The sequence below is a fragment of the Neopelma chrysocephalum genome, unplaced genomic scaffold (genome assembly GCF_003984885.1).
Source record: "Neopelma chrysocephalum unplaced genomic scaffold, ASM398488v2 Primary Assembly neopelma1_128, whole genome shotgun sequence".
NCBI classification, from domain to species: domain Eukaryota; kingdom Metazoa; phylum Chordata; class Aves; order Passeriformes; family Pipridae; genus Neopelma; species Neopelma chrysocephalum.
In genome coordinates, this window is record NW_020897790.1 from 551,127 (window position 1) to 576,700 (window position 25,574).

Here is a 25,574-nt window from a genome sequence, read left to right on the forward strand (position 1 = left end):
TTACTTGATGGATGACTTGCCAGGAGCTGCTTTCCTCTCATCCTTTGGACAAGTGACAAGCACCGACGGTTGCTTTTTGTTGCTCTGAGTGTTAGTGCTGGCCGTGGAAGAATGATTGTCACTCTTGTGGCTGCTGTTACTATTGCTGCTCTCATCGCTACAGCTGGAGATCCTCATGTTGTCACTGTCACCACTCTCACTGGTGCTGCTGCTCTTGGATTCCCCATTCACCTTCTCGGGCTGGCTATAGGAAATTGGGAGCTGATCATCAAATATAATCTGAACGTTATCAGGGGTTACTTTGTTTTTCCTGTTTTTCCTCTTGGAGCTTGTTGTGGTGATGGTGTTATTCCTCTTCCCATGGGATCCTGCTAGTGTTGTCCAGGTGGCAGATATACCTATGGTGGTGGTGGTGGTAGCACTGGGAGGCTCCATTGGGACTTCGGGATCATCTGATGGAAGAATAAAAAAAGCAGGAGTAAGTCAGCTTGTGTGGTTTAGCTTTCCAAATCATACTTGTCCTATCAAACAACTCAGGAGTAACTTCACAAGGCTCCAAACACCACTCAAAACCAGTAACTGTGCAGACATCTCTAAAGCTACAGGACATCATAACATGGAGCTTCTCCCCTTTTTATATCAACTCACACAGAATTCCATTCTTTCCTTGGAATAAATGCAGTAGCAATTTAACAAATCACCTTCAGCTTTTAACTTCTCTTTCTCCTGAGCAGCTTGAAGTTCAAAATTCTCTTTATTTTTTGCTTCTATTTCTTCTAGTTTTCGCCTTTGTTCTTCTTTTTTCTTCCTCCTCTTCTCCTTTCTTTTCTCTCTTTTGGCAGCCAAAGCCAGTCTCCTGCTTTCTTCCCTCAGCTACAAGTCAAGCACATGGAACAGCATTACAAGATTTCCTATGCATTTCAAGAAATCCAAATGCTTTCTATTTCCTAGGACACTACACTTGGATTTTTCTGTTAACTTCCTACTACAGTATTACGGTTTCTAGTAAATTAGTGTATTTTACTTAAGACACAAAACAGGGTTTAGACCTAAAATCAATATGACTGGAAAATGCCCATCTGTCTTGCACTTGACAAAAACACATATTCAGAAATCCTTCTTTCGGTACAATATTATTCCAGAGGAAATGGTTATACTGGTGTTTCCTGATCCTATTTCTCTGAATAATAGCAAAGATCAAAGATTACCTGAACAACAAGATGCTCATCTCTAGACACTCCAATTATGGTAATCACACAAACCCCTATACGCTCAGTACCTACTTTCACCGACCTTATCGTCCTGAAGGAACGTGAAACTGGAATTTTACCAAAGAAGTATTCCCAGCTCCAAACTCTTCCCACTTGCCTTCTCCAAGTCCAGTTCCTCCAGCAGAATGCTTGCGTTTTTGTTGGCTTCTGCAGCCTGTCTATCTTTGGCTTGAACAATTGACTCCATACACAGGTGGCACTTCTTCAGCATCTCCTGAAATGGGAAGTACACCGACCCTCAGCTTTCCAAAGTGTTTGGATGTACGATGTCCAGCTTACTCTTGTAATTTAGTAACCATTTTTTTGCTATGTTTCTTCTCAAGAATTCCCTTTAGAGAACTCAGTCTCTAAAGCTGAGGCACAGCACTATTCCCTCTCACATCTTCCCCGCCCTCCCATCTTACCTTGTCAGTGATGGTTGCTATGTATCGCATGCACTCTGAGTCGGATGGGAACTGGTTCACCTCCTTCACCAGGTAACGCACCACCTTCACGTGCCCCTGCAAACACATTTCAAGGATGACTCTTTCAGCCCAGCTGCCTTTGGTTTGCTGACAAACATTCCAGTCTCAGTGCTCTTCCAGAAATATTTACTTTCAACTCCTCGACACATGATGCTCTCAACCCTTCTTTTTTACACCTTTCTCGCCTCCTGAACTAGTAGGGCACATTTCTGCACACTTCTGACAGCAGAGAAGGCACAGAATTGCAGTACCTGTCGTCAGATCGCCCTTGCTCCAGTTGTACTTCCACAAACTTCTGCTTCTATTTTTTTTTGGTAGTTTTCAGATGCCCAGCTCTCACAGCTGCAGGCTCCTACACTCATCTGTGACCCTCCCAGTATTGCAGCACCTCAACTCCACTCCCTGGCTAACAACAATCATCTCTAGACTCAAATTGGGCTAAACTGCACTTTTTTAGACCAAAGTCCTCATCCTCTCTTGCATAAAGAACCAATCCAATTTCCCCCCAGTTCCACCACACACAAACACCCTGCAATTCTCACCCCTCACACATTCCAGAACCAGCCTCAGTAAACTGCCTATAAAGCAAATTCCTACTAGAATTTAACACAGATATTACACAGGTGACACACACACTTACTTTGGAAGATTCAATGCCAAGTATTAAAATGAACTGACATAGTGTCTGACAGCCACATTCTACTTCTAACAACTGTGTAGGGATGATCAAGACAAGCCCAGACAAGAGCCAAGTTGAACTTCACATCCTACCTTTCGGAAGGCTGCCATGAGAGGAGTTATTTTCCTGTTATCAGCTGCATCCACGTCAGCTCCAGCCTGAACGAGCAGCTGGACGACATCGAGGTGCCCCCCATTGGCTGCCAGCCAGAGCGGAGTATTGCCCTTCTTGTTCCGCACGTCGATGTGAGCTCCCCTGCAACGCCAAACACACCCCTTCAAACCCCTGCTTCTGGGCAAAAGGAAGCACTCTGACACCAAAGAGAACTTCATCTGAGCACTTGTGATAAATGCAAATTCACAATAATGGTCCCAGACACAGAACCTTTCCCATTTCCTACCCCGTGGCGTATATTGGGAAATATTATTGTGTATCGGGAAAATTAGTCTAAGTAAGGCCATATTTCTCTTTAAGCTGTTCATTTACAAATACAGTACCTGCTAATGAGGAGCTCACAGAACTTGTAGTGCCCTTTGTCTGCTGCAATGGTTAAAGCTGTGTCTCTGGAGGAAGGTACCGGGGGAGCGTTCACATCTGCACCTTTGTCCAGCAGGACCCTGCCCACTTCCGCGTATCCCCCCGAGGCTGCTTCCATCAACGGAGTGAGACCAGTCTGGGACAAGCAGGCAGGAAAAAGAAGCAATTATTCAGGAGGTGGGGGGGGTGTTCACTTGAGAGTCAGGATTTATTTCAACTTCCAGGAACATAATAGTTTATTACTCTTATGCTTATAAGCACCTCAAGATGAATAAAGGCTTCAGAAGACACACTTTTTGATGAACCGTGTAACCACAAAAACCCTCTTCCTTAAATGCAGCCATTTTTTTTCCATACAAAATGTGGTTCAGTTCAGTTAACTGGCCTGGAGACCTGAACTAGAGAAGTTAACTTGCACAAAAAGGCAAGAAAATCAGGTAACAACAGCCAAGTGAAGACTTAAAAGTAGCTCTTTTTGGAGACTTCTGCAGTGTTAGCTCCTTACCTTGGCTCTGTGTTCCACGTTGGCTTTTCTGTCGAGCAGCAGGCTGACCACCTCAGTTCTCCCCTGGAAACAGGCCAGAGTCAGAGCTGTATTCCTGTTGGTCTCGATCTGGGCATTTATATCAGAGCCCATGTCCAGTAACAGCTTGACAGCAGCAGTGTGCCCGTTCATGGCTGCCAGCATCAAGGGGGAAATGCCCAATTTGCTACCAGTTCTGAAAGAGAAGGACGAAAAAAAACCCCAAAACTCTTTAAAAAAGTCATTTCATAAACGTGATTATGATTAACTAGTGAAAGCAGAGTACTTATCCAAGACTGAAAAATCAGCTACACACCAACTACTGTTGAAGAACTTACGAGAGGTTCTCCACAGTAGCACCACACAGGACTAGTATTTCCACTTAGAAACAACACACATGTCACTTTTTAATTGCTTTAAATTTATGAGGAGCACAACTTGTGCTTGGCCTTTCCCTTTGACCTGTGCAGTGCACACCTGAGCTGCTTTCTACCTCCCAACGGATGCAAAAGCATCACCTACGTGCCCACAAAGAGCAAACCATGCAGGGAAAACAAAGGGATAACACACACACTTCCTTCACATAACTCACAGCTAAGACCAGGAGAGGAGGGGTGCACAGGGAACTTGCCTGGAATTGATTTCTGCCCCAGCATTCAGCAGAATCTTGATAATGTTCACGTAGCCACCCGAGGCGGCGAGGCTCAAAGGTGTGTAATCGGAAACATTCCTGTGCTCCTTGTTTGCTCCTCGAGCGAGCAGCAACTCCACCACCTGCAGGGTGTCAAGAAAGAACATCTGATTTTCTCCAGAACTTACAAATCTACCCAGGACAAATGGTTTCCAAGCCTGAATATCCTGTTGGAAGATGGCAGTGGTAAGAAAGCCATTTCAGTCACTCGCTTCCCTACACTCCTCGCCTCCATGAACAGATGAGGCTGCAACCATGTTCCCAAAGGCCCTGGAAAACTTCCTGTAAAAAATCTTCTGTTCATTGGCATGCTTCAATCATTCATACCAAGTTGCACAACATAGCAAGAAAACCCTTTTTATGATTATTTCAGCGGTCTTTAAAGACTGCCAAAGCCACAGATTCAATGTGAACGCAGCCTACAAAGTACTCCTGCTTTTTGTCCTCCCCTGCAGAGGACTTCACAAGAAACTCAACTGTCTGGCAACTTAAAATCACAATGTACACCGAGGTGAAAACCTCTTGTGTCATCTCTCGTGCAATGTTTAATTTGCTCCACTTCCAGTTCTTAAGCATAAAAAATGTTTAGATTAGACCTGCACAATTCTCAATCAGAATGTTTTCCCATAAAATCACAGGACAAATATAATGTCAAACACTAAATTTGGGGCAGGAGGGCATCCTGACATGACCTCTACTGCCCTAAGCCCAGTGTCTTCCCATTTTCTTTCCCAAAAGCCATGATGTGGCTCATATATGGAACCCACTTGTGTCTAACTCCTGCTCTCAACAACACTCATCACATTCACTTTCATACCTAATTATGCTGGCAAAAGGCCCATAAAGAGGCACTAATGACTGCAGTCATGAGGACACCTGCACAGTTATCAAAGGAGAGAAAGCAATCTATAGAAGACATGTTTTAAAGTATAAACTGGAAAATGGGAACAATGTGAACCTCTTAGCATCCTTCTAAACCACACCGGCCTGAAATAAGAGCACTGAATTAAGTGACTGGAACTTTTCTGGAAGGTTGCCTTGCTATACTGACACAATATATAATTCACACACTGCTTTTGAAGACTTAAGTTTTACTTCACCTCTTGTCGCCCTCCGGAACAAGCCAAAGACAAGGGAGTGTCCTTGGTTCTCTCAGACTGGGCTTCAATATCAGCTCCATTATCCAGTAAGATTTCCACAACACCCACATGACCAGCTGTAGCAGCCAAAATAAGTGGAGTAAACCCTGAAATGGAAAAGGATGTGTAAAGAGTCCACATTCATAGCTCAAGTGATGCGAGTTAAACCACCCGAAAATCAAGCCTAAAGGCTTCACAAAAGGACTGGGTTTACTGGGGATTTATTTGGGATGAGAGGCTGGAAAAGCAGAGAGGCTCTGTACTGCCATGGTGAGACACCCACCTTTCTTGTCCCTGTGCTCGATGTTGGCTCCTCTCTCCAGCAGGGTCTGCACCAGCTCCTCGTGGCCTCCAGCACAGGCCAGTGTCAGGGCTGTGTCATGGTTACTTTCAGTCTAAAACAGACACCACGTACACAAGATAAAGGTTTGCTTTTCCAAGGACAGCCCATGTGATACTGCACATTAGCCAAAACAATAAAAAAAATTTGTAAGCTAAAGATGTGCTTATTGATTCCCCTACAACCATCTTCCGTGTGCTAGTTCCTAACAGGATTCTACCTCTCGAGTCAGCTCTGCTGGGAGATTTAGGAAAAATCCTGACAAGAACTGAGATTCTTCAGGAACTGAGCTGTCATCTGTGCTCTCCTAACCAGATTAACTTCTTTACCACTGCTTGACTGTGACCTTTAGATGGTCACACTTAGAAGGAAGAATTCTATCTTTAATCTTAACACTCCAGTTCAACCAAAGGCTTGGTCACAGCAGAAACCAAGCCAAGTGCCACAAGCAGCTGAGGTACCCAGGACTGGCTTTCCAGAGGTTTCTCTCCCTTCCTCCACAAAGATCCCATGCCTTTCCTCTACTACATGCTGCCCAAACCTCAGCCATGTTATGTACAGCCCAGAGCTCTGCACACGTGTATGCCCAGGTAGTACGTGCATGCTTTTTGCTGATGGCCAGCTAGCTCTAAGTCAACACAAAGTCGCCCTTTGAACAATTATTTTTAGTGCAAAAAAGCCCTTTCTTTAGTGGAAATGAGAGCTTGAATTACTTCCTCTTGTAAAAAAAAAAATTCACAGAAATTATTAGTTTCAAGACTTCTATAGGTCTGTGATCACTGGCCAACAACTTGAAGCACAACCAGAAAAATCAGTGTGCAACATTCTAAGGCTTATTTTTGTCTTAGCACATCAGGTCAGAAACATATTTAATTTGTCAGTAGACAACTTTGCTGTTTCTCATAAACCTGACAACAAAAGAAATACAAGCGTTCAGACATTCAGAGACCTTCTCTTTTGTTTGGTGAGAGCACAGAGCAGAGTGGGTTGCAACTCTCCAGGGAGTTGTTCGGGCTTTCCAAAAGCAGCAAATCCAGTCCCCAGACCCCAATCCATTATGCAAGAGAGCTGTTTAGCACTGCTGAATTATTCAGGGTGCAGAGAAGAACAGCTCTGTGGCTCTGTGAGAGCAGCAGGCTCACCTGGGCATCGATATCTATAGCAGGGTAGATGGGCAGCATGGCTGAAGGAGAAATGATGGGACTCGGAGTCGGCGTCTGAGGTTGGGACACTGAGGTTGCAATGCTGTGGGTAGGAGTGTTTGACATTGCAGATGCTCTTCCACTCACTGCTGTTGGACAGAAGAACCACGCTTAGTCAAAGCAAAACACCTCCAAGTTTGACGTGACAATAAAGGGAACTCCCACCGACAGACAGAGCTCCCTGAAAACTGTATTTTCTACCAACATATATATTCCACACATTTAACCCAGTCTTTGAACATTTAACTCTTTGAATTTAACTATGAAAAAGGTTTACTGTATTCAATCAAAGAAAGAGTTAAGTATCAGCTTGACGTGTTTTCTAGAAGCCCACCACAAGAAAAAAATTATTATTTTGGTTTTTTTAACCCGATGATCTTTCCTCCAACAAATCAGCCATTATTTGGACCAGAGTTCCATACCTTTAGAAGCAGGGCTGCAGAACAACTCCAATCAACGGGTATCTACACATTTTTCTTAAAACAGTGTAAATATTTTCATATTGTCCAACCTTCACCCTCCACCCCCCCATAAACACAAAGAAAAAGCAAGAGGGTCAGGATGCTCACATGGCAGAATTTGCTGAAACCAGAGAAGTGGAAGCTTCGGAACAGCCAGTTTGCAGAGACTTTGCCAAGGTGTTAGGTAAGCAAAGGTAACACCATTTACAGGGATGACAGTGTGTGGACATGACACAGAGAGCACCCACTGCCACACTCCCCGAAACTCATTCCATACACAGCAGGTTTCCAAGTACAGAGAGAACTTGAATCTAAAACAGCCTTTGGGGAAAAACTCCCATTTTCCTACTTCTCCTCAAAAGAACTCAATGGGTTTTTTTCTCCCTGTCATTTCTCCAGGTGTTTCTCAGGTGTGACAGCAAAGGAGCAAATGAAGCACTGCTCACTTCTGTGCAGTTGACAAAAGCACCTTGAAATGCAAAATGAAACAAAGTTTTCCAACAGATGCCCCAAAACCTGGACCCTAATATTCCAAGTTGTGTGCTCCCATCTCTGCAAGGCACCTGTGTTTTACACTTATTATTAATTTCTGTACTTCCTACACAAAATCCCAGCAAAGCAGCTAATAAATGTCACTGTGAGAAACAAAGAACCCCTAACTTCTAAGGCAAAAAGTATCATTACCCCTATATTTAAGGGTAAAGGTAAATCAGAATTCAGGATTCAAACTCCCTTGATCTTTACGTTCAAGTGCCTTTTGAAAACTTATCTCACCTTAGAAATCCCACTGGTATGGATTTAAAGAGACATAAAAGAAGCTATGACGAAATATTTTGATGTAAGGTCAAAACCAGCACACGTGTTTTTAAAGAGTTGCTAAGAATTCCTGTTCCTGTCCCAGTATGGGGACTGAGGAACACCTGCTATGTTACAAGAGACACTATTAAAGTTCTTAAACTTAAAAAAAAAAAAAAGAGAGTTCAGAAGGCCTTAATTCAGGTAAAGTCTATTCTTCACTTTTGCAGTGAGGGGGAGGAAAAAACCCAACCCCTCCTCCCCCCAAAAAAGAGAGAGACATATATGATTCATCAATAATTCACAAATATACTTTACATCCCTACAGCACATTTCACTAGGACACAAGGTTTATTTTTATGGGTAATGATTTGAATATATTTATTTCAACATTACCTGTGCAGAGTTGTAATTTATAATGACCGTGCCAAGGGTGACGAACAGAATCTTTACAGTGCCCAAACTCAAACATTCAAAGTTTTCAATAAGCCAGATTTTCACGACATCCCTGAGCACTGGGAAGAGTAGCCACCTAGCTTGATCATCAAATCTAAATACACTGATAGTCCAGTATTTATCTTTTCCCTCTGCTCCTCCACCTACTCTAATGGACTAGTGGCAAAATGGAACTCCAAGCCTGTACTCCACCATGAAAACATCATTACTTCATGCCTGGGCTAACCAAGTCTTCAAAGCCAGTTCACTAGCAGAGTGTTTCAGACTATCAGTTTTGTGCTGACTGATACTAGAGCTGCTCTTGATTTCTTTCTGGGCACATCTCAACTTTCTCATAATTTAAATGAAAAAAGGCCACCTCACAGTAGCTCCCTTCTCCCCCTCCTGAGAAGCATTTGTCTTACACCTTTAGACTCCCCTTTCCTCTTCTTGTGGACCATTCCATGTCTCACTAGTGTTGCCTGACTGTGGGCACAGCGCTGTCCTTAGGCACTCATTCCTTATCTCCTGGAAGGTCAGCAGTGGATGGATAAAGGCTGTTCCACACTGCACTGCAATAAGCCAGGATGAAGAACTGAATACAAAAACAGCTTACAAGAAATGCACTGCACACCTCAGCTTTTCCCAACTGGTTTCAGGCCAACTCTCCAGGCCTGTTCCACATCAGCTCCTCCCGTGCCCCCGGTGTGTGCGGGGTGCCCTCAGTTCTTAGAGGCCGTGTTCCTGTCACACAGGCTCACCGTCACTCCAGAGCACTTGAGATGCACAACATGCCTCGGATTGCAACAGCCCAAGCTCTGCTCTGAATTCCACTGCAAACCCAGCACTGCTCCTGGGACTGAGGGCTCCAGGGGTGGTTATTAGTTCCCTGTGGCAGGGCAGTCCCACACCAAACCAGCTCCAGCTCGGGTCCCAGCTGGCACACAGCCTGATTTTCCTGGGATGCTGGCACTCCACAGCTTTAAGGACCTACAGCCAATGCAGACTCTTTGTCATGTATTTAGACAGGTTCATTTAGAACTGACTCATCCCACAAGGTTGCTTCCAGGAATTCATCTTATCAAGTGCTTCAAGATTCCTGAAGTTCTTTGTGAGGCTGTGGGACTCAACATAACCCTTTCAATAGTTTCTACTTGGAAAAAAGTTCACTGTTAAAAACAGGGCCTTTTTTTTTACTATATCTTTACCATACCACTCAACAGATTAAATGTTTTCATTCAAGACTTACATAACTAATACTAAAAAATACTTCTTCTTACAAGCCTCACAGCAAACAAGAATACCTGAAGCTCAAGAGTAAACTTTTTGCATGTCCTCAATTCCAGCAGGATCAGAGAAGTAAAAATGAAAGATTATTTACTACTTAATCTCTGTTTGCAACTAATTAGGCACAGAGATGCACATTAAATCAAGTTTGCACAGTCAAGGTGAAGCTTTGTTTCTGTAACTGGTGCTGTAACCACAGCTCTGCCATGGAACTAAACTCAAGGCATCTCAGAATCAGGAATTTAAATCCATGGCAATACTCTAGAAGCTTCTATTAAAGCCACACTCAGAGCTACTGATCAAACATTTAGGTGCTGTTTAAATGTTCTGTGTCACACTGAGCACATTTCAGCTCCACGCTGAATTCTGACGTGTGTATTCAGGTTGGCACTGAAGTTCTCTACTGAAAATCAGCCCCTTCCCAGAAGTGAGCTGAGCCCTCATTCCCAGGTGCATGTGTGCCCACACGTGCTCATGAGTGGGGGCTGAGCAGTACAAAAACATTCACTCCAAGTCACGGGGCAAATACCTGCCATGCTCCAAAAGGCACACACAGGAATTTGGGGACGTGGCAGGTGACCCAAAATCACACCTTCTCAACACGTTACATGCAGTTAAACACATGGCAAATGTCCTAACTCCAGGTTTAAGTTATATTTAAACACAACTGAAGAGCATTGCAAAGATTCTTAATAAGTTACCAGGAACTGTAATTATCCCAACTCTTGAACTGCTATTGTCCTGTATCCCACCATCTCCACAGGAAAGAAATTTTCACTATCAGAGCGCGATAAATGTAGCTTTATACACTTGGTCATGCATCCATTTATTTTTATTCACTTCCAGTCTATGTCTAGGCTTCACTTCTAACATGAGAATTCCAGTAAAGAATCTCAGCAGCTCCTCTAACTTTCTGTCATCTGTAATGAGGCTTTGCCTGGATACCAGGTCACTCATTAGGTGCCTAATTTAAAAAGTGTTGTTCCAAGTGTTTTAAACAATCCCCACCTGGTAGTTTAACCATTTTACCATACCTTCTATTCACTCTGCTCCATTACACTCCAACTCCTGCAGTACACCAGGACCAGGTCTGGGCTAAAACCTTTTTGGAGACCTGCTGCTCTCTGGCACATACCCCTCATCCTAACATGCTTTGCAAAGCTGACTTGTTCAAACAGACAGCACTTGGGAAAAACAGAAGTGCATCAGCTTAAGCAAGAGCACCTCGGTACATTTTCATCAAGTGACATCATTTTTCAAGACTCTGTCCTACCAGTTCATCTGTGTTCAGCTGAGGAGTCACAGCGAGCACTGCAGCCACTGCTTTAGCATGGAAACGGGATTAAGTGCTACACAACTGAAGGTGTGAAGTAAAGCAACGCTAACAACTCACATATAAAACCTGCTTCATTCTTTTATTTTACTACTCAAGGCCTTAAAGCACTGATGTCACTGGGCAAAGAATTCTCAGAAGTGATGACAAGCCTCTGGTCGGGCTAAACATGGTTCTTGCTGGCAAAGCAGCCATTTTTATGAGTAGATATTTTTACAAATCATAGGATTATCATCATTTTTTCCAAAGAGGAGTAAGAACTTTCCCTAGATAGACTATTTCAGGCCTACTAGAGCAGCTCTTATTCAGAAGATAAGCTCCTCGCACATTCTAGGCTTGATGTGGTGCTGCAGTTGCTCACAGCTTCCTCCCAGTCAGCTCTCCGCTAGTCCAAAGTACTAACCAGTACTGTCCATGTGTTGTTCCTGAGCTACAATCAGACCAAAACAAAACTGTTTGTACCTAGCACTGGCCCCCAGAAGTTATGAAGAGTTAAAACTGCCACCTCCACCATACCAACCTGACCAACTGGCACCATTAGCTCAGCCCTGCAAATTGAAAGGTTAAAGCTAGTTTTCCCAACTCCTCGAGACAGGGATCAGAGGACGAGTGGTACTTGCTGTAGAGCTCATGGGAATACACAAACACACACACACACACATAAAAAGAAGTGGACATACCCTCAACTGGTCAAGCAAATATTATACCTGCTCATAACAACGTAAACCCACCTGCCATGATGTCATCCAGCGTGTCATTGAGCGTCTGAGCAGGGCTGGCTACCATTAACCCTTGCTGTGTTTCTGTGAGTATTCCTTGCCCCAGCCCTGCTAGTTGTGCTTGGCCCAGCACTGGCTGTCCAACTATAACACCTTGCAGTTCTGTAAGGTTTGCGATGGACCCTGGAGGTAAGGAACCTGCTGCCAGAGGCAAAGCTTGTGGCATGGCCAGAGGCTGAATTGGTGCAAAACCCGTCTGCGCAGCAGCTTGCTGGGGGTCATCTTTAAGCAAGATGGGGTCCACTTGTTGCAATCGTGCATAGTCTCCCTCTGAGAGTTGTTCTCCTACCCCAACGGGAGTCAGTAGTCCCAGATGCTGGCAAGACTGTTGCTGCTGCTGCTGCTGGAGCTGAATTCTTTGCGCTTTTACCTCTAGATATTGCTTTTTTAGCTGCTGCTGAGTTTTCAGCTGTAACTCTCGCTCCACTTTCTGCAGTTCCTCCAAAATCTTTTGTTTCTTCTGAATTTGTTCCTCTCTCGTTTTGTTCAGCTCCTCAATCTTCTCTTTGGTGAGCTGGTCAGCGTGTGCCAATTCCAGGGACTGCAGCTGAGCGTTCTTCTCTATGGCTTCTTTTATCCTCTGCTCCAGCTCTGTCAACTTGCCCTGAGCCTCTTCTACAATGCTCTCTGGAGACTGATTGGTGATGTAACCCTGTACATCCTGGTTGTTTGCTGGCAAATGACTGCTGGACTTTTGTTTAGAAGCAGCTGTGTGAAAAAGAAACCCCCTCAGAACCAATGGAAGTGCATACGAATGGCATCCTCATTACAGAGCTACTGCTGGGCCCTGCCCGGCCGGCTCCGCACCGAGGCACAGCACCCACAGGAGGTCAGCGTGCACTGAAGGCCCTCCAGGAACACCTACCCACTGGAACCCGGCAGCTGGATTGCAATTTAACAGGACACAATTCTGCACATACAGCCCAGGTATCCCTGCGCTACGGTGACAGGTCTACTCCAACAATCGTTCTGCTTTTGCCAAAGGAAGCGATTGTCTCGAGCCGCTGTGACCGAGTGGTGCTACGAGAAAACTGGGAGCAAAAAGCAAGGGGATGCTGTCTCTTTACTTGGTGTTCTGTGTCTGGTGTGCTGTTAGGTCATGAACACATGCTTAGGGATGAACACAGCCCAAGGGATGCAAAAACATCTTGGGGACTGGCCTAGGCCACCGGTTTTGCGACTGACTCGGTACATTTTAGTACTCGGTACATTTACGCTTTCTAGGACTAGGAATCCTTTTGCTCCAGGTATCCAGCTTTGCTCAGGTGACAAACAGCGCCAGAACCCAGGATAGTCATTTAGATTTAGCAGGATCTAACAGGGTGTGTTTAGCCACTACATTTTATCCATAGCAGACATGATTTTGCCTGTGTCAAAACTCAGCTCTCTGCCCAAGCAAGGCAAATATTTCAGCCTTCCTGCAAGAACGAGCGATGGACTAATCCAACTGGTCTTTTATGCAGAAGTCCCCAGTAACACAGCTGACATGCTCTGCCATACCAGGTGGAGAAGCAACAATCGGTTAATTTTGAAGGGCGAAAGGCAAATCAAAACTCAGGATCTGAGGCAGTGGAGGTGCCCGGCTTCTTCCAGCCATCCTCGCTGTATCTCCAGAACAATACAAGTGTACACACAGGATTAATTTTAGGACATGCACGCCTGTATTTCCTACTGCTGATCCTTGATAAAAATTGGTTTTGAAAGAGAATTCTTAAGTACAGAAAGCGTTAAGTGTCAAAATGGCAACAGCAAAATAGATGCAAATTTAGTCCTGGGAGGACCTGAGCCACATCAGACTAAAGATTTTATAGCACAAGAAATTCCGCCTTCAATCCAATTAGTCAAACCCACTCCGAGACTACTAGCCTAAGGAAACACAAGTTATCAAATCAACTACAATATGGAGATTAACATGATTTTTGCAACTTCCATTATCCAATTTCTATAGGCTTCTGGGTGACATTTTGCATTAGTCCAGTATGTCAGACTAATAGAGATTTTAACGTATTTACTTAGGCAGATTTCTTGACGCTTTGTGATTACAGGGTTAGATGACTGATACTTGGTGGATAAGCAAATCCTTAAAAAAAAAAATAAATAAATAAAAAAATTCAAAATTGCAGTTTCCTTGACTGAATGCATAAACACTCTTCATAGGAACTACTCTGCTACAAGTGCAAGTCTCTACCTTCTGCCTCGGAAGGATCTGTAGAAAATAAGCTGCAGAACTACGACTGACCTTTATTTCTGATGGGAAGGGTGGTGGCGACATTAGCAGGGGGTTTGTCGGGCTCCTGGGGTGGGACGACCATGGGCAGCGCCTGCACTGGTACTCGAGGAGCCTAAAACGTCGGAGACTAACAGATTACTTTTCTCATACTCTATGCTAGTTATAATTCAATAGAAGGTAAGCAAAACCTGTTAGAAAAGCAGACTCCAATGGTCACTAAGAACAGTTAATATGGTTTTTAATATGCTGAGTTCAATAATTAACAATTGGAGATCATCTGATCTCCATACACTTTGCATTTTTAACCTAAAAAATTACTTGCCAAACCACACTCAGCATGGCACAGTGCTATACTGTGGTACAGCAAATGCAAGCCACAATGGGTCACAAATTAAATTCTGAAGAGCCTCATTAAAGCAGACCTTTACTCTTGCTGTTTTTTCCCCCCCTTTCAACACTTTTTCTAATAATATTTAGAGAACAATAATAATTATGAAAGCGCTATACGATAATGCTCAAAAGTCTTCCCCGTTTTCATGACAGCTCAAAGTAATTTTCAGTGTGTTCACCTACAGTTCATGAAATGACATGACTGACTCTTCTCTCATCTTTAAACTCTTGAGTAAGCTGCAAAAAGAACTGCAAAAAAGCCCAGAGCCCACCGGCCCTGCAATCTTACCCTGTTTAGATCATGGGATGGTGGGGTCAGCTGAGTGGCATCGGGTGGAGGAGCAGAAAGCAAGTTGTTTGGGTAATCTAAAAGGTAACAAACCACGCTGGTGTGACCACCTTTGGCTGCCTCGATGAGCATAGTGGATCCATCCTGGAGAGATGAAGATCACATAGTTAGAGAAGAGCTCCAGCAAAACAACACCGACACCGCCAAAACAACACCGCAGCATTTTGGGAGACACAGCGCAGTACCTGGTACTGCATCAGTTGCAGAGAATACAAAAGGAGAGAATTCGCTTGGGTATCCTTAGTTTTTAAGATTGATGATAAATTATCTAAGAGGAAAAAAGAGGGAGCTGAGGAACAAACCTTCAGTCTGTGTGTGGGATCAGCACCATGAGCCAGCAGTAACTCCACAACTGCCAAGTGACCTCCAGCACAGGCCAGTGACAACACTGTGTGATCATTGTTAGCTGTGGTCCTGTTCACATTTGCTCCTGCAAAAACAAAGGGGGAAAAGATCAGGTAAAAAAAGACTTCAACAGCTCCATCAAAACAACTCTACCAAAAGCAACAAAATTTAACTACTCTGCAATCTACACAGGGAAAATTCCATCTTGCTGGCTGTCCTGCTCCATACAGGGTAGAGACAAGAAAAAACCATCAGAATCAGCTCAAGAGATAGTAAGTAAGAATTCCAGGCTCTATATTAAAGCATCAAGCAAGTTATAGTCCAAACCTGGAAACCTACAGGCACCTGAAGCTAAAACTCCTGAAAACAGTACTCCAAGGCTGCACCAGGGGCATGGAGACCCCCAGTAACCTCTAGTGCTGATGCTTTTACCAGGAATTAAAGACTGGAATACACTATTTTTATCACTAGTTGCATTGGCACTAATCTCAGCAGAAACAGAGGTGATCATTACATGGCTCATTTGAGAATCAATGACCTACTTGAGTTAAGACATTTGAAACAAATCCAAGGAAGTTACACTAGTTCTGACATGTTCTTAACCCAGAGTATTTCTAACATCAGGGGATCCCAAACCTTTCCACGCTCTTACCTTTGCTAATCAAGAACTGAACAGTGCAAACATGACCTGCCCTGGCAGCTTTCATGAGAGGGGTTCTTCCACCTTCCGATTCATGCTCCTAGAGCAGACAAAGAAAGGCTTCAAAATCCAAAATACTGCATGTGAAAGGAGGCCAGTGAGCCCCGGGGTTTTTTGAATGGAAAGGTCTTAGACATGGAACATCATTTTTTAGTGTTTCACAAACTCAGACGTAAATATCCAGCTAAGATTTGAACTGAGGCTGTCTTGAAGGCAGGTAAGCCATCTACCACCTGTCTCTGCACAGGTGTGAGACTCTTGGACAAGAAGCACCGAGGCACATGGTGGGGATTTTAGTTCAACAGGATGTCTTCTGCCATGCTTAACTTCGCTTTCTGGCAACACATTGACGTAAAAGCCTACTGAAATGTATAAATCAATTTACCTCCACCGTCTTAATTCTGTTACAGTACACCAAAATAGATCATATCCAAACAGAACTGTCTGTTGCATAAGGAATAGAACAAATTTGCAGGTAAAAGGACTAACCCAGAATCAGCTCAACAATTCGAAGCTGAATACCGTGACAAAAGAACGAAATCCCCTATTTGCCTGTCCAGGCAACCTTGAATGGCTTGGAAATGCTTTAGACATCAGTCATCAGAGTAACTGGTTAGTGTAACTGACCTCAGCACTTTCAGGTAATTAAACAGCCTAAAATACATTAGAGAACCATCACCAATTCTCAGTGAGTTAGAAGAAAAGGTTAAAAGATAATTGCTATAGCTGTATTCAAATTTACAGCAAACGTGTAAATCTTCAGCAATGAACACAAAAACAACAACAAAAAACTTAACAAATCATTAGATGTCAATCATTTTATTTCCTAATTTGATTTTTTTACCAAGGTAATGACTTACCAGATCTGCACCTGCCTGAAGTAAGACATCTGCTACATCAGTGTGGCCGTTTTCACAGGCATATGTCAGCGCCGTGTCACCTGTTGCTGTCGTGGCGTGCACGTTAGCCCCTGAAAAAGTGGTGGCAAAACCATGTAAGCTTTACAAAGTTCAGTACAGAAAACATGCAAGTCTGCATAATCTTTACAAGATCAGAGAGCCAATTAAACTTCCCCCTTCCAATCCAACAGCTATTAAATTGTTAACTTGATCATACTCTATAGGAATAAAGAAATAAACTCTAAGTCCAGTTCCAAGCAAGTTTACACCAATTCAATCTTCAAAAGCTAAATTAAGAGTCCATCCAGTAAATTATTTAGGGCTCCACAGACCTTTGCAGTCAACTTCAAGAAGCTGCTAATGAAAATGTAATGAATATCAAAAAGGATGTTTTTCTCTTTGAGTCAGATTAAGCCTTTACAAAACTGTTAACAAATTGACTCCATACCTGCAGCTAATAAATATTTAACCAGCTCCAAATGTCCCTCTTGAGCAGCCTCCATCAAAGGTGTGGAACACCCAAGCTCTATATCAGCTCCTGCTTTAATGAGGAAATCTGCCACTTCCAAAAACCCTCCGCAGCAAGCCAGAGTTAAGGCGGTTTCTTGCGTCTCCTCTGTCTGAGCATTGATGTTTGCTCCTTAAAACAACAAAAAACTCCAGTTAGAATAAGCAGGATCAGCAGACAAACCATTTCCTAGTTCACGAGGCACCTTGTCACCAAAGCAAACGAAAATCACACAACTTAGTGCTTTTCCCCCCAGAGAAGTCCTGGGGAATTCCAGCCCCCGGAAGGCCCCCCAGTAGTTACCTTGCCCCAGTAACAGCGCCACCATCTCCTCGTGTCCCTCCCGAGCTGCCTCCATGAGTGGTGTGTAGCCCTCGTCGTTGACCTCCTCCAGGTTCGCCCCCCGCTCGATGAGCAGAGCCGCCAGCTCCACGTGCCCGCCACAGGCTGCCAGGGTCAGCGGGGACTCGAACGAGTCCGCGGGCATGTTCACCTGGGCACCGCTGTCCAGCAGCAACCTCGCCACTTCCACATGGCCGTCCTGGGGAGTCCAGAAACCAAGGTCAACACACTGGCCAACAGAACAACTGCTTTTCTCCACAGCTTTGTCACAGACTCAACTTCCCTCCGCAGACACGGAAGGCAAGAAGTGAGTAAAATGAGTCCAAAAATATAATTAAACTTGCTTAACAGTTTTCTTATTTTCTCTAAGCACTTGGATAAAGGCTAAAGATCTCCTCCTAAACAACCACCTGAGGAAACCTCAAGCATGTTTTTACTGAATAGGGTTCAATTCAAAACTAAAATGCCATGAACCTCATATCAAAACTGCCTGTTGATAGTGCAAGTAACAAGCTGGACAACTTCTTCACATCAGATTCAAGTTCAAGTGTTTGGGATCAACTTACTTCAGGGGGGGACCCCAAAATAAAGCCCAGAAAGTCGAGAGGGAGCTCACCACTATTTCAGAAGCTGGCCCCCTCCAGAAGAACAACACTAAAATCTTTCTGCTTCCCTCCTTTCTCAGGAAGGAGCCGTGCACACTGACCTGGCTTGCCTCTTGGCTCCTGCAAAACTATTTCACTGCTCAATTTAACAGCAGTCAGGACCTACTTTCTCCCTCCAAGAGAAAGCCAAACCAAAACCATTTGTCAGGGGTTTCTCACACATCCCAGGAGCCACCAGAGCAACAGCCTTCCCTTGGCAGGATCCTGGCAGGGTTTTCCAGGTACCATGACCACGCTCTCAAACTCGTTCTACCAAAAGGTAGCTCCTAAGTTCTTTCTTCCTTCAGAAATATTTGAACATAGGATCTCAGTCATGTTTTCAGTATGCCATAAATTCAGGAGCTATTTGAAGTGGTTTTTCAGCTCTGTGTTTACACTGGAGGCCTGACAGTGACACATCCAACTGCCATTCCATTCTGCTTCTGTTCAGACAGAAGCAGGGACTGGCCTGGTCGCTGTGCTCCAACAACAGCACAAACCCTCCAAGCTGGTTTTCTCCATGAGGAAATTGCCATCATTCCAACTTGGAGTAACCACAACCTGACACACCAAACAGGGAGGGCTGCAGAGAATAAACAGCTGCTCCCAGGAACCAAGGTTGTCTCTGAACAAGGTTAAGTACACCTTGATCTCAGATTAAGTCCTAAGAGGCAGCAAATCGCAGCCACTGCCGTCCTTGCCAAGCTGGAAACCACAACTCCAAAAAGCTCTTTTCCAGACAAAATACAACTGCATCTGACATTTTTCCGCTTCATTTTCCCAAGTGTTTTATACCTTCTTCTGATATCCAGGGAGCAAAACACGATTTCCTCTTGGAAAAATATCTAGGACATTAACTAGGACATATTCACCTTTTACATGAAATGACAGTACTATTTTAGGGAGAAACTCCAAGACTCCATAAAGAATCTTTCCTCAGGGAATCGCAGAGACGGCACCTCAGCCATCAGGCTCTGGCAAGACAGCTCAGTGCTCACCCCGACCCAGGAGGAGAACGGCACACAGCAGCACCAAGGGTGGCTTCAAAGCTTCCTATGTGGGCCAGGCAGCCTGGAGGAGAACTGCTGGTGCTTCACCACACAAGGGAATTGGATCCACGCTTTCATAAACCTTGCCATGGGGTGGGGCCGTTCAGCTCTCCTACAACAGCCAGGAAAAGCCTCCCAGCTGCTAAAAGAGCAGAAGAAGTCCCTGAGTGAGCTGCACAAGAGCACCAGCTGGATTTTAGAGACGAAGCTCTGGGGGCATCGGTGCTTCGGCAAGAGGAAACGCAAACTAGACCAACCTGCTTTTGGCTCCCACAAGGCAAGTGCCATTGCCCAACACCTCATTTGCATTAAATCAATATTAGCTGCAGTCTATAGAAACTCTCTTCCTGAACGCCTTGTAGGACAAGGTTTAAACCCTCCCCTGCTACGCCACAGATAAACAGCTCTGTAACACACAGCCAAGTTTAATGCTGTTCTAGAGAAGGAGGTTTTCTTGTGCTATTGGAGAGCAGTAACTGTTTCTGCATAAAAAACATGCGGAGATGGGAGTCCCTGCTCTGCTTCATTTCACACAGCAAGCTCTTTAAATACCGATGGAGAAAGCTGCCTCCTCTCTGCAGCAGAGATGAAGGTATGAGACTCTCAACTGTCTGCCAGCTCTGAGTAGCAGTGTGGAAATGCCTCCCTAGGAGCAGCTTCCTCCAGAAATGAGAGAACAATTTTTTCCTATTGCTCAGTAATTTTTAATAAAAATTTGGTCTCAACATTTTTGTGAGTCTTATGGCCTTTTCCTGGTCTGTTGGTGGAGGTAAAAGAGGGGGAAAACAGTGGCAAGTAAAGGAAGGCTTGATCCACAGCTGTGCCAAAAAGATGTCCTGATGAGAATATGACTGACACATCAAACAAGGTAATTTTATCATCACCTGCCAGGCCAGGGCCCAGGATATTTATGTGGCTGCTCTAGTAAGATTTCAGGGTGAGATAAAGGACAGCTGGAGTCCTGTTTATCTACGTGACTTTCTTTCTAACAACTTTGAGAGTATAATGGTTTCTGTTAATGATTCTCCCATCCAAAGCCATTACCTTCCCTGAACAGACATAACTGGCTGATTTTAGAACCACTGCAGTTGTTTCAGGGAAGGGCAGGCTAAACAGGGATTTACTGCCCTCTTCCATGGCCATGGGTTCACAATGTGACACTACACAAGGCTAATGGCATGAAAAACCCAACCCATGAGGAATCTATTTGGAGAGAAGGAGAAGAAGGAAGTTTAAGAGACGAATTCTCAGTTTAACAGCAAAATTACATATTCAGATGAATACAACTGCCTTAGATGGACAAAGCAGCAACATCAAAGCACTGATTAGTAAGAAGTTAAAAATTTCCCCTTCCACTTCCCAGTTGCTTCCCAAACAGCTTCTGATTGTATGTTTTCAAGGAGCACATGGCTATATGAACCACGCTGAAACATGTTACACGGGTAACCACCTACACTGACAGACAGCTTACAAATTCCTTCCACATCATCTAGGTAGTATGTGAAATGCCTTCAACAGCACATCATGTTTAGCACATTAGAATTCTTAAAAGTATTTCAACAAATACTGAGAAAGCTTCCACTTAAAGTTCTGTAATTTGTAAATTCCATGGTCTCTCACCATGCAAGCCTCCATGAGTGCAGTGTGCATCTCGTCTGTCTTGTGCTCCTGGTCTGCACCAGCTTCCAGCAGAAACCTCACCATTTCCAGGTGGCCTGTGTGGAGAAAACAGTTCAGAGAGAGAAACTGCTTGAGAAAGTGCATTTCACAACTCACAGAAAGCGTCTAAAGTACATAATGAAGGTAATGGATGGCCATGCTATAACACAAAATACCCACTTCCTCTGGAAAGGCGTGTTTGTATCTCTGCAATCGATATGCACAGGGTTTAACAGTGTAGTTCCTATAAATGTGATCCAATTCACTGCACACACACAGTCTTAACTTTTCACCTCTGCTTTCCAGCCTCACTTCAGGCTTCAGAGGCCAAGAACACTTCCTCAGGGAGGAAGGGTTTTGGAGTCTCACTTCTCTCCTTCAAACACTGGCTGTCTTTGCTCTGACAGCCACCGCAAAAAAATCCCCATGGTTTATGACAGCCTTCAGCAACAGTGAACCAAGAATTTATCAAGGCAGATAAAAAACACGAATGAAATGCTAAGACCCAGCTTCTACACAGGTGCCACACAAGTACCTCTGCTACCAACATCAACTACTCTGTGATGCCAAGGGCCACCCTAATAGCTCCAATAAAACATGTCCTAAGTGACTATAACAGCAGTTGCTGAGCTGAGGGAACGTATTTGGCCTCTTAATTAAACATCTTCATCTCTTCACTGAGTGATGCAAGATTGCTGCCTAATGCTCTAAGGCAGGCAACAAAGGGCTGTTGCCTAAGCATTGACACCTAGAAGGCAAAGTCTTTGATTCTGCATGTTTTTCAAGTCCTAAGTCCTATAAAATTAAATAATTTCTTTATGTAAGCAGAGTTTTCTTTATAATACAGCTACAATACAGAAGGTCTAGCATGCTTATTCTACAGTACTAGTTCCTTGTCTCCTAATTCATTTCACAGAGCATCTTTAAGCATCATAACTCAGACCAAAGGTTTATATCCTGACACCTAAACTCTCCACACAGACCATTTTATACGTGGCACACACATGCTGTGGGGTATCACAGCCAGGGTAAAAGCATCACAAAGTGTCCGTTCACAGCCTTTAAACGCACTTGGTCCCAGACAGCAGGGCTGAGGGACCCCATGTTGCAGACGAGCTCTCCGGCCGTGCCCCCGTACCTTTGTAGCAGGCCAGGGTGAGGGCGCTCTCCTTGAACTCGTTGGAATGCGTGTTGATGCCCGCGCCGTTCTCCAGCAGCACCCGGGCCACCTCCACGTGCCCGGCGCTGCCCGCCTCCATCAGCGGCGTGTGCCCGTTCTCGTTGTGGTCCTCGATGCTCGCGCCCGACTCCAGCAGCACCTTCACCACATCCACGTAGCCCCCGGCACAGGCGTAGGTCAGGGCCGTGTTGCCTAAAGGCAGAAGGAGGGTTGGAAAAACAATTTCAGGGCATTCCCCTACAGCGGGAACCTCACCTGATGCTCTATTCTGTTTTTACCCAGATACCTGATGGAACAGGGTTTTCCAGGCTACAGGGAGGGGAAAATAAATAATGGCACCAAGTAGCTCAGTGCTGACAGACTGAGGATCTCCTTGTGCCTCTGCTGATGCACCTCTCCGCCACAAAATCCCATCCATTTTCCTGTTAATCAGCAGGGACACACTATGCTGTAAGAAAGCAAGCTCAAAACAGGGAGCAGAATGAACTGCTGCTTCTAAATCAAGTTTTGAACACCTCTAAAGGGCTGGATCCAAAATGCCCATCATCTTCACGTCTCCCTAGACAAACCACAAAAACATCAATCTGAACAGAAACAGTCCAAGAATCTGCCTTTGTGAAAGATACCCTGAAAAGAGTTAAAGGTCAAGGCAGTATCGTTACTGAGACTACTTCCCTGAAAAAATATAATTGAAGTAAATAAGGTGCCTTCTGGTACCCCTCTCTCCTCCTCACTCAGGGCCATCTCTCCCTTTGTCAATCCCTGCTGACTCCACACCAGCACTCCACTTCCAGGCTGCAGAAACTCAGACGATTTCCCAATTTGGTCACTTCAATACAAATGTCTACCAAATTCTCATGGGAAGAGGGGGAAGGGGGCCATTTTCTCACGTTTCCTATTTTCCCTTTTGTTTCCTAGACCTGCCACCAAATAACTTTTACATGTACACACAAACTTCCCAAACCGCGCTTAAAATGTGACAACAAATCCTATGTACTCAAACACTTGTAAGTTACTAACTGACCTGATCCACCTTTGTATGTCTGCACCCAATAGTATTTTTTCTCCAACAACATTTTAGAGTTTCATTAAAAAAAAAAAAAAAAGAAGAATTTAAACAGTAAAACCACAAGGAAGCATTTTGCCTTGCTTGGTTGGGAGCCACGCCTCCCAAATTTCCAAGCCAAGCTCCCCACCAAGCGCAAATCCCAGCTTTCCAGGGGTTCCCAGCACGCTGCTCACCTGTGGATGACTGTGCGTTCACATCAGCACCATGAGCTAGCAGCAGCTTGACAATTTTGACGTGCCCGCCGTTGGCAGCGGCCATGAGAGGCGTGATGTCTCCTTTGATTCCCCGGTCCTCCACATTGGCGTGCATTGCCAGGAGAACCTGCCAGCACACAGGGATCAACGACACCCGAGGGACAAACCGGGGTGCCTCAAACACCACCCCGAGCCCCCACCTTCCCCACGGGGTTGTGTGAGAAACCCCTACAGAAAGTAAGCACCCAGAACGCATCAGCAACACTCAGTTTACGTGTGAGACTCGTCTGCCAGTGAACTGACATTTCCCGCTCCATTAACACCCCCTTCCAGGTGCCCAAGCCTGGAATATATTCATTTCACACTTCTTCTTGTACGACACACACGTACTACAAAGAGCCTGGAAACCAACCTGCGCAAGCTCATAATATCCTGCTGAGCAGGCCAGACAAAGGAGGCTTTCCCCTTCTTCCGTGTGCTCATTCACACTCCGGCCCTCAATGAGCAGCTTCCGCACGGCATTTACATCTCCTTCGGAACAAGCCTCGGCCAAGCTGCGGCTAAAGACAGAGAGCATTGAGCTGTGAGAACGGACTGGGCTTGAAATGCCTGGAATCCAACGTGCCATGAGGATGCAGTCAGCAAAAAAGGAAACACGAGCTAAAAACCTGCCAACTGCTAATTAAAGAGGTGCCAGTTTTACACTTGAGGTTTCCCAGCTAACTCGGCTGAAAACTGGCATGTCCACATCCACTCCTGTGAATAATTTTTAATACAAGTTTCCAGGAGAAACATTTCCAGGAGACTCCAGGACCAGAGGACATGGAAATCACCTGTCCATCTTAGGAAAACTTTATTTGTTCAGCACTGTAACTGGTAATGAAACTAAAACAAATCATCTGCATCACTCTTCTCCCGGAAAAAAATAAACCAGTTCCCCTCTGTGCTGTGCTGAAAACACCAGAATCTTGTAACCAGACACAATTTTAATATACGGAGAATTAGTTCTCAAATATGTCTGTTCACAGTGTGTCGATTTTTATTCTTATTTCTCAGATCCTCTGTCCCAGTAAAAACTTTGGCAACAGTCATTGCTCCCAAGAAAGAGGAGGTTGGGGAGAAGGAGGGATGCACACAGAACAGAAGCAGCCACAGCCCAAAATAATTCTGCTCTTCATGTGTACTGTTCCCTCATCAAGGAATGTTCCTTTGGAGTTACTCAGTGTAGAAGGAACAAACGTCCAGCCAGCACAGCAGCACTTGTTCTTCCTACTATGTTTCCACTTTATTGAAGCTTAATGAAAGCCCAGAAGGAAATAATTTTTTTAATTTCCCTCCTAAACAACCCAGCAAGACGAAATCAACTAATAAAGCCAAGAAGTCCAGCATAGGAGTAGCGACTCCCTGTCTGAGGCTCTGTCCAGGGTCCTAAGTGATGCTGATCACCACGAAGCCCCGGTCCCTCAAGACTGTTTTCCTTCCTCAATTAAAAAGGCATTTTTTGAAGTTCCCTAAAAGGTGGGTTTTGATTCTAAAGCTACTCTCATGCTGCCACTGAATGACCCATTCTAGGATTTGCAACTTTCTGGTACAGTTCTAAGGCCTGTACTATTGAAGAGCTTAGAAATGCTTTTATAGCTGGTCACAATAAATTCCTTGGAGTGTGATTTCTGAATTCAAAGTAGCATTAATTGCTTCACTCTCCACTGCAAGACCTACCAGTCCAGAAATGTTTAAGAGGAGAATCCCAGGTGATAACCTGGCACCAATTCCGCTTGAGTAAGAGTTCCATCCCCCCGTGAGCAGCTGCCTTACTTGTCGGTCTGGCCGGCGTTGGCCGTGCTCTCGGCCCTCATGCGGGTCAGCGCCGCGGCAGCTTCATCCAGGGCACAGCTCACCGACGACGTCAGCCTGCGCAGCACCTCGGGGTCTGCGAAGGCCTTGCCGTCCGCTGTCGATAGCTTCCCGATTCCTTCCATCGGCAGGGAGAGGGAGAGAACAGACAAGTGCAAATTGAGCCTGTGAGATCCCTCGGCAGAAACATTCCAAGCACACTCAACTCCAGCTTCCACCGTGATGG

The 25,574-nt window shown here is 44.8% G+C and overlaps 1 protein-coding gene across 11 annotated transcripts in view; it reads right to left on the reverse strand.

Annotated features, from left to right (window-relative positions):
* ANKRD17 (ankyrin repeat domain 17) overlaps positions 1 to 25,574 on the reverse strand; it is a 52,808-nt gene that overhangs the window by 8,418 nt on the left and 18,816 nt on the right. For 6 of the 11 annotated variants that reach the window (XM_027698424.1, XM_027698426.1, XM_027698429.1 and 3 more), the window contains 24 exons: positions 25,310 to 25,466; positions 23,907 to 24,054; positions 23,474 to 23,621; positions 22,190 to 22,423; positions 21,013 to 21,107; positions 17,661 to 17,898; positions 17,298 to 17,489; positions 16,811 to 16,920; positions 15,903 to 15,990; positions 15,208 to 15,335; positions 14,846 to 14,989; positions 14,176 to 14,278; positions 11,889 to 12,644; positions 6,787 to 6,935; positions 5,588 to 5,699; positions 5,266 to 5,411; positions 4,106 to 4,248; positions 3,457 to 3,670; positions 2,912 to 3,087; positions 2,507 to 2,669; positions 1,676 to 1,771; positions 1,369 to 1,485; positions 702 to 873; positions 5 to 452 (listed from right to left, as the gene is read on the reverse strand). In XM_027698424.1, the coding sequence (XP_027554225.1) occupies positions 5 to 452; positions 702 to 873; positions 1,369 to 1,485; positions 1,676 to 1,771; positions 2,507 to 2,669; positions 2,912 to 3,087; positions 3,457 to 3,670; positions 4,106 to 4,248; positions 5,266 to 5,411; positions 5,588 to 5,699; positions 6,787 to 6,935; positions 11,889 to 12,644; positions 14,176 to 14,278; positions 14,846 to 14,989; positions 15,208 to 15,335; positions 15,903 to 15,990; positions 16,811 to 16,920; positions 17,298 to 17,489; positions 17,661 to 17,898; positions 21,013 to 21,107; positions 22,190 to 22,423; positions 23,474 to 23,621; positions 23,907 to 24,054; positions 25,310 to 25,466 (4,477 nt within the window). The remainder of the gene's footprint in view (positions 1 to 4; positions 453 to 701; positions 874 to 1,368; positions 1,486 to 1,675; positions 1,772 to 2,506; positions 2,670 to 2,911; positions 3,088 to 3,456; positions 3,671 to 4,105; positions 4,249 to 5,265; positions 5,412 to 5,587; positions 5,700 to 6,786; positions 6,936 to 11,888; positions 12,645 to 14,175; positions 14,279 to 14,845; positions 14,990 to 15,207; positions 15,336 to 15,902; positions 15,991 to 16,810; positions 16,921 to 17,297; positions 17,490 to 17,660; positions 17,899 to 21,012; positions 21,108 to 22,189; positions 22,424 to 23,473; positions 23,622 to 23,906; positions 24,055 to 25,309; positions 25,467 to 25,574) is intronic. The other 5 variants (XM_027698430.1, XM_027698423.1, XM_027698433.1 and 2 more) reach the window with 3 other exon arrangements.